The sequence below is a fragment of the Pelmatolapia mariae genome, linkage group LG14 (genome assembly GCF_036321145.2).
Source record: "Pelmatolapia mariae isolate MD_Pm_ZW linkage group LG14, Pm_UMD_F_2, whole genome shotgun sequence".
In the NCBI taxonomy this organism is placed as follows: domain Eukaryota; kingdom Metazoa; phylum Chordata; class Actinopteri; order Cichliformes; family Cichlidae; genus Pelmatolapia; species Pelmatolapia mariae.
Genome location: NC_086239.1, coordinates 9,307,003 through 9,322,103, shown reverse-complemented (window position 1 = coordinate 9,322,103; position 15,101 = coordinate 9,307,003). Strand labels below are relative to the sequence as shown.

The window sequence follows — 15,101 nt, the reverse complement described above, 5'->3', positions numbered from 1 at the left end:
AGTGCGCTTCAGCTTGAGGTCACGCACAGATGGCCGGACATTTTCCTTCTGATGTTTTGGTAGACAGCAGAATTCATGGTTCTGTTTACCACAGTGATTATTCCAGGTCCTGAGGCATCAAAACAGCCCAAGACCTTCACACTACCACCACCATGTTTTACTGTTCTATATTCCACACACACCTTCCAAAAATTTCAGCTTTTGTCTAGTCAGTCCACAGAGTATTTTCCCAAAAGTCTTTGGGATCATCAAGATGTTTTTTTTGCAAAACTGAGACCACCCTTTATGTTCCTTTTGCTCAGCAGTGGTTTTCATCTTGGAACTCTGCCATACAGGCCATTTTTCCCAGTCTCTTTCTTACGGTGGAGTCATTGACACTGACTTAACTGAGGCAAGTGAGGCCTGCAGTTCTTTGGATGTTGTTCTGGAGTCTTTCGTGACCTCTTGGATGAGTCGTTCCTGAGCTCTTAGGGTAATTTTGGTCAGTTGGTCATTCCCGGGAAGGTTCACTACAGTTCCATGTTTTCCCCATTTGTGGATAATGGATCTCAGTGTTGTTTGCTGGAGTTCCACAGCTTTATAACATTCTCCAGACTGACAGATCTCAATTACTTTCTCATTGTTCCTGAATTTCCTTGGATTGTGGCACAATGTCTTTTGAGGCTTTCAAGGATCTTTTGGTTTACTCCACTTTGTCAGGCAGGTCCTATTTAAATCATTTCTTGATTGGGAATAGTCGTGGCAGTAATCAGTCCTTCATGTGGCTAGAGAAATTGAACTCAGCTTTCCAAAGATGCGATACACCACAGTTTATTTATGTTATGACAGGAGGGGACAATCACTTTTTTACACAGGGCCATGAATGTTTGGATTTCTTTCCCCTTAACAATAAACACCTTCATTTAGAAACTGCATTTTGTGTTAACGTGCGTCATCTTTGTGTAATATCTAAATTTGTTTAATGATCTGAAAAATTTAAGTGTGACAAGCATACAAAAAAATCAGGAAGGGGTAAACACTTTTTTACACCACTGTATTACATGTTTAGTTAACTTCATTCAGAATCACTGAAGTCAAATGGAGATTATTTCCACCTGATTATCATCATTATTTCCTTTGCTGTTTTCTGGGACAGCCTGCCATACCACCTGCGTACATGGGCAGCCACAGACAGAGAGCAGCGGAAACACCCCCCACAGCAAGCAAGCAAGCAAGCAAGCAATTTATTTATATAGCACTTTCGGATCAGCCCCCAGCTGAACACAAAGTGCTGTACACTTGACATGCCAGAGTGATACATTGAACATGTTAAAAAATAAGAAAAATAATAATATTACCAAAAAAAAAAAAAAAAAAAAAAAAAAAATAATAATAATAATAATAATATATATATATATATATATATATATATATATATATATATATATATATATATATATATATATATATATAAAATGATTATTAAAATGACATTAAAATAAATAAAATTAGCACAAATAGCAAAGACAATAATAAAATAGTATAAAAAATGATGATGAGAATTACATTTAAAACAATAAAATCAGCACATTAGATCAAAACAATAAAATCAATAAAATTGGGTCAGACTGTGTCATATGCCAAGGAATAAAAATGGGTTTTAAGATGTGTTTTAAAAGTGGACAGTGAAGGGGCCTCTCTAATGTGCTGGGGCAGACTGTTCCACAGATTAGGAGCAGCAATAGAGAAGGCCCTGTCCCCTCTGAGCTTCCTCTTGGACCTGGGTACCTCCAGGAGCAGCTTGTCAGCTGACCTGAGAGACCTGGGGGGTGAGTAAGGATGCAGAAGCTCAGAGAGGTAAGTTGGGGCAAGACCGTTTAAACATTTAAACACAAACATGAGAATTTTAAAATGAACTCTAAGATATACAGGCAGCCAATGGAGTGAAGCCAGGATGGGAGTTATGTGCTCTCTTTTACGAGTTTTGGTTAAAAGTCGTGCAGCAGAATTCTGGACCAGCTGCAGACGAGAGAGAAGATGCTGACTAACTCCACAATACAGAGCATTACAGTAATCTAGACGACATGAAATAAAAGCATGGATTACCGTTTCAAGATGCTGCCTGGATAAAACAGGTCTTATCTTTGCCAAGCGCCTTAAATGGTAAAAACTGGACTTGACAGTAGCCCTAATTTGACTGTCTAATTTAAAATCACTGTCCATCTTAAAACCCAGGTTTGTAACAACAGATTTAAAATACTCTGCCAGGGGTCCCAAATCAATAGCAGAGGGTTCACAAGGTCCACTAGGACCAAACAGAATCACCTCAGTTTTGCTTGAATTACACCTTAGAAAGTTTAGGGACATCCAAGATTTAATGTCTTCTAGACATGCTAGAAGTGGCTTAATAGAGAAGGCCTCTTTCTGCTTCAGAGGCAAATAAATCTGACAGTCGTCAGCATAGCAGTGGAAGGATATTCCATGCCTTCTGAGGATGGTTCCCAGGGGCTGTAAGTATAATGAAAAAAGCAGAGGCCCTAAAATTGAGCCCTGCGGGACCCCAGACTGAAAAGTGGCAGAGGAAGACTCATACCCTAAAAAGTTAACACTAAAAGTTCTGTCACAAAGATAAGACCTAAACCATTTCAAAGCAGTACCACGAATGCCTGCAAGATGGTGCAAGCGAGACAGTAAAATGTTGTGGTCTACAGTGTCAAAGGCAGCTGTTAGGTCAAGGAGGACAAGAACAACATGATTACCAGAGTCACAGGTAAGGAGGATATCATTAAAAACCTTTAAGAGTGCTGACTCCGTGCTATGAAAGTTTTTAAAACCTGATTGAAAGACCTCCAGGATACCATTCTCATTTAAAATTGTCACAGCAGGCATTAGTGACAATAAGATATTAATGACATTAATTACGTCAGCCCATTTCCGCCTTCCTCCAAAGGGTGGCTGGCTTCTCCCTTAGAGATAGGGTGAGGAGTTCAGCCATCCGGGAGGGGCTCAGAGTAGAGTCGCTGCTCCTCCACATCGAAAGGAGCCAGCTGAGGTGGTTCGGGCATCTGACAAGGATTCCTCCTGGGCGCCTCCTGGGTGAGGTGTTCCAGGCATGTCGCACTGGGAAGAGGCCTTGGGTAGATCCAGGACACACTGGAGGAGGTGGCCAGGAAGAAGGGGGTCTGGGCTTCACTGGTTAGACTGCTGCCCCCACGACCCGGACCCAGATAAATGAAAGAAAATGGATGGATGGATGGATGGATGGATATGGATGGATGGATGGATAATTACATCAGACACATAATGAAAGGGCAGCTAAGGTGGAGGTGGGTTGCAAAGCAGTTTGCAAATTACTAGTTAAACTGCTTGAATAGGGTCCAATATATGAGATCAGGGGCTTGCAATGAGATCCGCTGATTCATTGAAATACAACTGAGCTAATGAATTAAAAGTTTTTAGTGGGAAGGGAAGTGTTGTTACATGTGGGCTATCTATATTCTCATCAACGTAATTGAGTGGTGAAAATGAGCTGTCATGTTCATATGGTATTGCAATCTGAAGGTGTCAATTGCAGTAAAAACAATAGTATTTTAAACATTTGGCAGAATAGAAGCATAAAGTAGCATTAAAGAGAAATACTACAGTAACATTCAGTTCAAAGTGATGTTTGTCCACTTGTACAAATGTATAAGAACAGTATGCAGTATAATAAAATGCTCAGTTATACTGCAGTCGACAGAAAAGCAACAAATAAATGTCTGGGAAGAAGTTAGGGGGAAAATACATAAATATTTAATACCAGTGCCAGCGTTTTTGAAGAATGATTCTAGTCTTTTCACAAACTTGTTTCTGCTCAGTAATATAGAGAACTGCCACAGCCTCGCTCCTAGGCTTAGTTAGGTTCTCCTTGTAGGTTATTTGCATAAATGTCCTCCAGCCCTCAGAGGTACTGTATTATATTAATTTCACAATATTTCATGGGTGCCGGACTGTGGCTGCCGGAGGGAGAAAAGGTGAAATATTGACAATGGCTTTATGGAGTAAAGCCACAGGGGCTGATGGGTGCCAAAGAAAACACACAACACATGGACAACATAAAGAGTCAGCTTCATGCGTTCTCCTTTCTCTGCTATAAACACAATAAACAATCTCACAGAACATGACTGCATGACAGTACATGACAGTATGCAGTGTTAGAACTGCGTTTGCTCAGTGTAATTGGTTTATTAGTAAGGGAAACAAATGAATGTAGTAATTAATGATCCATCCTGTTTGGCTTTCCATTTAATTTCAGATGTAAATAGTGTAAACATCAGAGATGAGAAAACATAGTTAAACTCAGTTATTAAAGACAAAAAAGGGACAGAAAACAAAGAATTTGACTCATAAAGCTTAATTAGCTGATTATTAAAGTGTGAAATTTCAGACTGCAGTGAATTAAATTAATAAACCACACACAAAACATTAAGACATGGCACACGTGTGCCCTTTGGAGTCATTATTAGCATTATTATTATTAATAATAACAATTCCTTTATTTTTTATTTTCTTTGTTTAAGAGTGGATGATAAATTAGTGATGCTTTCTGTTTTTTTTTGCCAGGCTGAACAGTGGCTGTTGCACAGGTAGTGAAGCTTTGCGGTTTCTTTCGATTTACTGCCGCACGGCTGCTGTTGCTTGGCTCTGCCTCTAGGTTGCAGTGTTGAATTATGATTTCAAGTTGAAGTATTTTTCCCCCCCCCTTTTTGCACACTGTTCAGATTATTCGAATGTTTACCCACCTTGAAAATACCCATTCTGCAAACTGCTGATCCACTCATTGATTAACTGTTTTATCAGCAGCCCCAAACAAGTAAATTACAGATTTGTCTCAATAGATGGCTTCAAAGCCATAAACATCTTCAAAGTGAGGTCTGTGGATGATAATCATTGAAGATGACACTCTGAAAGACAAGAGAACCTATTAAACTGCAGCCATGATGGATTTTAGTTGTGTCTTTTATGTTTTTGATTTTGCCCAGAAGTTAATTTTAGTGGACTGCATCTTTAATTGACATGAATGGTGCTTTGTCGCTGGGAAAGATCACAGGGAGTTGGGTTCCCCAGATGCAGATTTAGCCTAATCCTTGGCTCTAAAGCATCTTCAGACGCTCTCTATAAATGAGAGGAAACGGAGTGCAGTTCGACAGGAATAATGTATGTGTGAGAGTATAAATCAGACAAAAATAATAACTGTTTCAAAGGTGGTGAACTGGGATAGATGAGCTAGCGCTTTCACTGTTAGCGCCTCATGAGTTAAGTAAATTATATGATTTTATTCATATTGATCTTCACATCACTGATTAACCAGTTACACTGTTACAATAAGTTCAGCTGTTCGCATTAAAACAGAGTTCCTTGTGACTTTTGAGACTTCAATGAGAAATGCTTAAAAACACAGTCTTGTTTAAAGAAATCAGCTTAGAAGAAAAAACAAATAAAAGGCAGCAAAAAACAAAAATGATGGATTTTCTTAACAAGCTCTTTATCCAGGGCAATAATTTCTGTGCAGCATTATCCCCACAAATCCTCCAAAACATCTCTTTATTTTTTGCAGTTAGAGGTTTTGAGTAGTTTATTCATTATAGGCCTAACAGGGGTTTGACCTCTCTGTAGTCTAGTCCAGTGATTCTCAAATAGGGGGTCATCACACCCACAAGAGGATGGAAGACAAGTACTTAAGGCACACTTAGTAGATGTTCAGAATAATTCCATCCCATAAAATTACTGATTAGCGGATTTACTGATTAAGCCAGTGCCATATGCATGAAAGTCATACATTGAGCAAAATTAGAAAAAACTACATTTGCTAAAGAAAAAATGCTTATTTTGTATTATTTGTTAAGTTATGAGTCTGAAAAGTTGTGAATTGTGACATTTTCACCTCTTTATGTGAAAGACTTCTTGTCAGAGTAAATGCATTTATATTGTAGATGATTACAAAGAGCCTAAAATACTTCTGTATTTTGTCACCTTCAGATCTTGAACATCAGAGCTAAAGCTGACAATTTTTACTTTAAACATGCAGCACTGAAGTCCATGTAGTCCCAAACAGGAGATGTAATAACAGTAAGACACAAAAAGGTATCAAGACTTAATTCTGTAACAAAAAATAAAATGTCTGTAATCGCATTGTGATTTTTCCACCTCAAGCTTTTTGCACAAGCAACAAAAAAATTTTTATCGCTTGTCAGAACACGTGCAACTTTCCAATTCCATCCGACTTGTTGGAGTTGCATCATGTTGGCCCTCTGATATCATACTTTAAGTTGGTGCAGGTGGATGTGGAAGCACAGAGGTAGCTCCTGCATGAACTGACTGCAGTGCTGCTGAGGAGGCAAAAAGGTGAGACTGCATCTTTCCACACACTTACGTCTCTGACTGCTCCAAGGACAGATGGCCAGACACACGTCTCAGCCCAGACAGAAGAAGGAAAGAGATGAATTCAATCTCACACACACACACACACACACACACACACACACACACACACACACACACACACACACACACACACACACACAACCCAATTTTCCCAACCCCCCACCACCCCCTCCACTCCTCCACCACCCTCCCTTTATCATTTTTCTCTCATTCTTTTTCATCTTTTTAAGTCGCTTCATTTCAGATGCATTCATACATTACCAATATCTTTATGTATGAGTCTGTCTGCCTCCCTCCCTCCTCACCTCCCCCATTTTCTCTCTCTCTTCCTCCCATTCTCACCTCCTCCTCCTTCTCTTCTACCTCCCTCCACTTCCTCCAGCTCCCTATCTTCCTCCCTCCTTCTCTCCTTCCATCCCATTACTGTAATCCATCACTCTTCCATCAGCCACCATGCAAACAGGCCTCCTGGTTACCATAGCAACCACCTCCAGCCCGGCAGTGCGCAGCCCCTCTCCGATTGGCTGGCAAGGCCTAGGCAGTCTCAGTCTGTCTGGGAGATGTGGTAATTGGCTGGGAAGGCATACACACATGCACACATGTACACACACACAGACACACACACACACACACACACACACACACACACATAGTTACACTCAGTACAGTATTCATACAGTATGCACATACTCGCACAGGCACACAAATACACACACATATAAAATACACTTGTACTTTCTTTGGGCCTAAATAATTATACATACTGATAATCTATTGGATATTGGAAAGCACATGCACAAGCACGCACACACACACACGCACACATTCACTCACAAACGTCCTCAGAGATATGAAAGGGAGACTGGGGTCAGAGTAATGAACCTTATAAGAAGATGAGGGCTCTAGGCTGTGTGTGTGTGCACACACACAAAAACACACTGTTGGTGTGCACACGTCTGAAATTTTTTTTGTGTGTGACACACAAGTGTTTTTGTGTGGGTTTCTGCATGCACAGGATGGTGCTGTGCAGGATTTTGGATAATGTTGGAGCTGTTCCAAAAAGGATTGATGGATGGAGGAATTTTTTTTTCAGAGCATATTGTTAAAAATACCTATATCCCCCCCCCCCCCCCCCCCCCTCTCACCAAAAACCCCCAAGGAATCGAGTATGCACCAGTTTTTTGGTTTTCAGTGTTCTGGTAGGAAGCAAAAAATGGAACTGTTGATCGGCTTGACTTCACCCTGCTGCTGTTGCTCAGCCAGGTCTGGCCAACACTGCAGCTATGATGAATGTCTCATCTCCAGGAATACATCACAAATAGCAAAACTGTACCTGCCCTGAATAGCAAAGTGTATTTTCTTCTGCAGTGTTGCTGGAAAACAATTGTGGACAACGGGGCTCCTTTGTCCCCATTCCCAGGTTTTCCAGGATACGCTATTCATTCCAAACAATGGCATCCCTTAATTTCTTTTTATCACTTCAAAGGCATTTTTACCCCTTTTTGAAACACATGAAAAGACACCTTAAATTTTTTAAAAAAGAGACACGTGTTTTCTAGCTGAAACTATGCAATTACATTCTCCTCTGAAGACTGAAAAAGGAAAGGAAGAAATACAAGCGGGAGAAAAAATGGTCGATGTTGGCCTTAGCTTCAAGCCCATAAGTATGTGCATGTGAGAGAAGAAGTCCGTGGACTAGTCATCCCCACCTAAGGAAAAAAAAAAAGACAGACTTGTAAGCTGCCCTAGTTGGCAGCAATACAGACGAGCAGACAGACAGACTGACTACTGTCCAAGAACACACAAATATTCAGCGATTTACACCACAGAAACTGGAGCAAATAATGCAAACACACACACGGCACACACAAAAGGTACAGCTCATTTTTCAATCTCATCTTTTTAATGGAAAAAAATGAGTCGAGGGAAGAGAGAAAAAACTGGGTAAATTGAGAAAGCCGAATGAATTCACAGAGAATGACTGACAGCAGTGATGACAGCAATGCGGTCACGGTCCACATTTCAAAGCATTCCCAGGTACCAGACGGAAGAGGAGGAGGAGAAAGAGAGGGAGGAAAAGAGGAGGGCGGTTAAAAAAAATGTCCAAGAAGATTGCATCTTCCTCTCGAGGTAAAAAATACAAATTAAAAACTCGTCTTTATCCAGTGTTGTTTACAACAGACAGTCACATTGGAAAACAAAAAATGCAAAGATTGAAAACGAAAAGTGCACCCGCACTCACACGCATACATACTTACAATTAGTTTCTTATTTTTGGGAAAAGAAAAACAAAAACAAATAAAACAACAAAAAAAGTGCAAGCAAGATCACAGAACAACAATTTACAACAGAGGCCTAGAGTGGCCCAAAGGCTCAACCCTCTGACTGAGCCACCCCAACAGCCTGAAATGATGGTGGAAGGGGGAGATGGGGGTAATGGCATCAACTTGAGACCTGGAGGTTCCTGGTGTGGCTTTGTTGGACCCCACATCCCCACCCTTACCACCACCATCGCTTTGCTTCATCCATTTGTACAGAGAGAAGGCTCAAGTTTCATTAAACTTTCCAAAGACCCAACATGGCTTCCCCGCCCTCCCCAGATAGTACAATCAAAGTTAGTTTGACTCCACCATGCTTCTCCTTTTAAGTGCCAGGAAAGCTCCAAATATAAAGGCTTTTCAGTCACAATGACATCATCATTATCATCCAAATCCCAAACATTTCCATTATATTTAATCTAACAATCACCATTAAACATTTCCACTTCATCATCAAACTATTTCCACACAGACATGCTTCAAGTCTAGGTGTTAGCTCTGATTTGTAAATGGAAATAAACGTTTCTTTTTATTGGTTGCTAGTGGTTTTGTCGGCAAATGTAACACTAATTTAACACACCCTAAAGTCATACAGTATAATCCGAGTGCCTTGCGTGAAATGTGTACACTCCAGTGCACTTTAGTTGTAATCTGTACTCAACATTACAATCCTCAAGCAGTGTTGTGCCATGCAACTGGTTCCACTGAGAAGAAAATGTCTGCAGAATAAGAAATAACACACTATTTTGGTTCGATTTGCTTCTTTCTTTTTTTTTCTTCACTGACCTTCTGTGGATATACGCATACACTCATACACACACGTACACACATATATATAAACACGCACTCACACACAGAGGCATAAACGCACTTGGAGAGCAAATGTAGCCACGCTGTGCAAAATGTAATTTTTTTTTTTTAAGGTACAGAACCAAACAAGCAAACAAACAGGAACTGAACATAAGTTAAAGGTTTTTGTCGTCGTTATTTAAAAATGCATTACCGACTTTATCAAAATATGAGTCATTCATGCAAAGTTGAATTGAATTGAGGGGGTGGTACAGTATTTGCACCTACTGCCCGTCTGCATCAGATGGCAAACACGAGTACAGTTCAGATACATTCTAGCGAGCCATCTGATCCTGTGAATTTCCTTTCAGAGACATGATGCAGCATTAAAATGAGACGTTCATTCAAGCCGAAGCCGGCCGAGTCTGAGCCGTTCATACTCTTACCTGTACACAAAAATATGAAACACTGTGTAAAATGGCAATTTGTTGCCCTTAATTCAATCCCCATATTTACAGCTATTGTCTCCAAACTCAAACCTCACATCCGCACTAATAAATCATTTAGAAATGTCCCCATAAATCAGCACTCGTACTTCACCTGTCTTCTAAAAATGCTTGGTAAGTTGCCTTAAGAAACCCAGTTAAACTGGTTGAGGACACTATAACGGGTCATTTCAATAAGAGAAAAATAAAAGATCTCTTTTCAGTGAAAGCCCACGAAGAAGCATGCTGGCTGACAATTTAAATCCACGTTTCTCCACACTTACACCAGATTCTTTAGCGCAGACTAGCAGTGTTAGCATAACTTCTACAACAACATATTTTGCTTATCAACCCCAAAAAACAGAAAAAGAAACAAATCAGATGGCTTCACAGAGGCTGTCATATGTCATTTGAATGTATACATGTTAACAAATGTCCAATACAGTTTAATTTATTTATATTTTGGTGACACTGTCTCTCTTTCAGACAGGTTTGATCTTGAAAGAGCAACCTGATTGACTATTGCTCTATGCTAGCAACACAGAGCTTAGCATATCCGCTAATGTAAAATCAATGACCCCTTGACATTATTCTGTGGTGATAATTGTGCTGATAATGGCAAAGACTGTGAGAGAATTAAGTACTCGCATAAAATCTATTTATGCGTAGCTAAAGGTGGCATACAGTTTTATAAAGACAACACCTCTTAAGGGGTGTAGTCTGTAATCAGGATTGCAACTATTATTTATTACAAATTTTTACTGATCGGATAAAAGAGAAGTTAGAGTGATGGGAACAATGACTGTAGAAACGTTTTCTGTAGTCAATGGATGGGACAGTTAGCTTAATCTCAAGACTGGGGAAACTACGGGGGCCCTGAGAGGTCAAATAAACTGCAACTTAAGAAAACACCAGAAAACAGAAAAATGTTTCAAAAGCACACAAAACACAATGGCAGTGTTTTGGGGGAGACGTTAACCAAAACCTGTAAAGGACTCCACAAAGAGACAGACGCTTAAATGAAGCTAAGGATTCATCTGTGTTAAGTTTCGTTCAGGAGAAAAAGACACAAGGTTTGTTTTAATTGTGTGACTTACCAAATACTGTAGATACACACAAAAAATACTTGTGTTTCGTTTCATTATATCTTGGTTTTTTTTTTAGTTTTTTCTTTTTTTTTTCTTTTAACTTGGTATTCTATTTAACCTTTGTTGTATTTTTTGAAAAACACTTTCAAAATATTGAAATATATTTTGAAAAAGGGTGGCGTGCCCACTCCGGGTCAGGGACGAGACCCTGCCCCAAGTGGAGGAGTTTAAGTATCTCGGGGTCTTGTTCACGAGTGATGAAGACCCCGAGAGAGGAGGAGAAGGGAGCGGGAGATCGACAGATGGATTGGTGCAGCAGCTGCAGTGATGCGGACGCTGTACCGGTCTGTTGTGGTGAAGAGAGAGCTGAGTGTAAAAGCGAAGCTCTCAATTTACCGTACGATCTACGTCCCTACCCTCACCTATGGTCACGAGCTGTGGGTAGTGACCGAAAAAACGAGATCACGAATACAAGCGGCGGAAATGGGCTTCCTCCAAAGGGTGCCTGGCCTCTCCCTTAGAGATAGGGTGAGAAGTTCAGCCATTCGAGAGGGGCTTGGATTAGAGCCGCTGCTCCTCCACATCGAAAGGAGCCAGTTGAGGTGGTTCGGGCATCTGACAAGGATGCCTCCTGGGCGCCTCCTGGGTAAGGTTTTCCGGGCATGTCCCACCGGGAGGAGGCCCCGGGGCAGACCCAGGACACGCTGGAGAGACTATATCTCTCGGCTGGCCTGGGAACGCCTTGGTGTTCCCCCGGACAAGCTGGAGGAGGTGGCTGGGGAGAGGAAGATCTGGGCTTCTCTGCTTGGGCTGCTGCCCCCGCGACCCGGCCCCGGATAAGTGGAAGAAAATGGATGGATGTATTTTTCTATTTCTATTGTGTTTTACTCATCTTCAGTTTTGCTTTGTGTGCTATTACAGCATTTTAGTATTTGTTGGTGTTATTTTTCTTAGCTACAGTGCATTTGACCTCTCAGGGCCACTGTAAGAAACAGTTATCCTGGCCGTATGTCTGTGTAGGGTTTCACTCAACCAGGTCATGTTAGTCTAAGACCCTTGAATCAAGGGTGGCTGGACTTCTTTACGTTTTTTGAAGATGTTTCACCTCTCATCTTGGCTACCAGCACCTCTAATGCTTATAGATTAACGTGTAATATAAAACAAAAGGTTGTAAATGATAAAAATTATGATCTTCAGTGTGGGTTATGTGCCATACTATTCATTTCTTCCATACTTTCCAGAGTCACTTCAAGATGCACTCTGGCATATAAGCCACCGTGAAATGATGAAACAATTCCTTTAACACTTTCTTTTTGTCTTCACTCTGTCAGAATGCCTGGACGAGAAAATGCCGACTTTCCTTACATCCACTTGACCTCTGCTACTCAGATCCTCGCACAGATCCTGCCTAGCTTGGAAATGGCTACAATTATTGTAGTTCTCAAATAAAGTCCCACAAACAGACATGCACACACACACACATACACACTCACACACACCCAGTTTGGCCAAAAGAGTTCATATTACAAACACATTATTGCGAATTAAGTGTGCTTTCTCTTCGATTTCAATTACAAGTTTTGAAAAAACAACTGAAACAACAACATGCGAATGAAAAAGAAATTAAAAAAAGGAATCATTAAAAAATACGTTTTTTTGGCCTCCGCATAGGCCAGACAAAGATCTGCATTGTCCACACATTGATCCTACATTCTTAACACACAGATAATACACACCAAGCACCAGGAGCGTTTTAGTCTCGCATTGGCTTCACAGTCATTGTTTCATCGAGGGAAAGGGCGAACAAAGGTCAGGTAAAGGATTTGTGAGGGACGCTAAGCCTAAATTGTATTTTTAAATACATCGTTTGATCAGAGATAGTTGATTAAGAGAAAAATCCTTCTCTCCTTTAATCAGAGGATCACATCCGCACACTAAAAACCACCGGTGTCAATCCCAAAATGCATCATTAATTTTGTGGAAAAACCCCATGCAACGAGAGAGGACAGGGTGAGGTCAAAGATGGTCTGAGTTCCTGACCAGAGACTCCGACGTGTCCGGCGAGGGTGAGGTTTTATGAGCGCGTAGATGGAGAATCAGTCGAAATTCTGTACAATTCACTCTGCCTTTAAAAAACTGCATGGAGCAGGAAACCCTGCAGACAAATAATGGAGCAGAGTTCAGTGTCTCAGCTCTGCCGTGCACGGTAAAGGACAGAGGGAGTAAATGAAATTTTGATTGGGTGTATATTTCACAGTTGACTAACACCGAAACATACTGCTCCATGGTTATCCAGGGTCTTCAATGCCCTGTCCTCTGCCTAACACCTATCCATCTTATTAATTCTCGCTCACTACTTGACTGAGTTGCAGCTGAAGATCATTAGGGCTCATCCGAGGGCCCTTATGAGGGTTCCTGTGGAGTAGTATGCCTCAGAAGTGCCCTTGGCAGGCTGAAGTGTGTGTCTTGCTAGCAAACTTATTGCCAGCTGATGAATTCCTCTGTTGAGACAGAGCAAGAATGAAGGGGGGGGGTTCAGGTCAAGCACAACAGGGAATTCGAGTGACCAAAATAAATAAATAAACGGGGCGGAGGTTGGCTCGCCACTGGAAAGACGTTTCGCGAATATGCATCGCCGTGGTTGCTGTGTGCTCAGTCGTGTCAAAGGTCGCGGGGACAGAACGTAGAGAGAGTAGCGGCGAGCAGATCAGAAGAGGAGAGGAGGGGGGGTAGCCTCTGAGGCACAGTGAGGGGGGTTACGGAGAAGTGGTTTTGGGAGAGGATGAAGGGCCAAGAGGAAGAGGCGCAGCTCAGCAGATTAAGTGAGGGTGATGTAGGCTGAGGCCTTCTCCTTCAGTTGTCTTAGACACAGATGACAGCTCCAGCTCCCTGTACAACACACACACAGATTGGGAGTTCAATCACTGCTATTGTAAAGCCTTGTGGATTAATCCCTCATTTCACACAGAGCGTTAAGTAACACTGTAAATTAAAGCTCCGTGTTTAAACACCACACGCTGTGCCTGTGGTTTGTGGGTGCAGAGGATCTGACAACTAGTTTGGTTTGGATTCCGGCTCAGGATTTGTGACATTAATTAAACATAAAGTCGAGACAGATGCTGAAAGGTTCTCCTCAACCTTAACGCTTCAAAGTGAATCCAGCCTAAAGGTGGTACACAAATATAAGTTTATCATCGACGCGTGTGCGGAGACCCGAAATAAACTGACTGCTGCTGAATTTTAAAAAATGTTTTCCTGTAAATCGAAAGCATCGCATGTGTGGGCAGAGCTTGACACTGTTAGTGCGTGTTGAACACAAGTGGCACCGCTACTGTATGTTCAGCCAAGTGACACTTTTGCCATGGAAACAGATTATCTTTCTACTACTCATTTCCATGACAACGCCATCAAACATTTTGAGGCAGCCATCTTATGTGGCAAATGACAGTTTGATTTAAACAGAAGTACCTTCTCCATTTCTGTAATCGCAGCCACGGTATTTTAGACTGCCGTATTCAGATTAAAACATTCATTCAAAAAAAGAAAAAAAGAAAAGAAAAGAAAAGCGAGAGTCCTGAGGGTCATGTTCTTTAAAACTGCCTTAAAAATCAGCACGACTGCTCTGACTGCAGGTTTCACTCTCCTCATCCTACCTACAGCACAGATAGTTCCACGTCTCTGTAATGATAAAAGTGTTCTCGTGGTTGTGGAAGGTTGTGAAGTCTGATAAAAATGAGGATGCAGTACATTGTGTAGCTTTGCGGTGTGCATGCGTACCCTCTGGCGGCTCAGACATCGGAGGGCTCAGACAGTACATGTGATAGCCTCTGTCACAATCGTCACAGAACAACAGCTGGTCCTGCAAAAGAAGAGAATTAGTGTCGTTAATCACACGTGCGCACGGTCTTGAAATCAAAGCCGAGGACTGCAGCGGCAATACATAGTGTGTGTAGTGCTTTAACAATGATTTTGTATTTATATAATCAAGCGACTGGGGTGTGATGAATATGTCCCTGGTT

General features: G+C 41.3%; 1 protein-coding gene across 2 annotated transcripts in view; it reads right to left on the bottom strand.

The window, feature by feature from the left end:
- Positions 1 to 7,564: 7,564 nt before the first annotated feature.
- The window catches only part of dpf1 (double PHD fingers 1), a 55,469-nt gene continuing 47,932 nt past the window's right edge, over positions 7,565 to 15,101 (bottom strand). For both annotated transcript variants that reach the window (XR_010095500.1, XM_063493217.1), the window contains 2 exons: positions 14,860 to 14,941; positions 7,565 to 13,971 (listed from right to left, as the gene is read on the bottom strand). Coding sequence is in view for 1 of the 2 variants with exons in the window: in XM_063493217.1 (XP_063349287.1) it covers positions 13,901 to 13,971; positions 14,860 to 14,941 (153 nt within the window). In the remaining variant the exon portion in view is untranslated. The remainder of the gene's footprint in view (positions 13,972 to 14,859; positions 14,942 to 15,101) is intronic.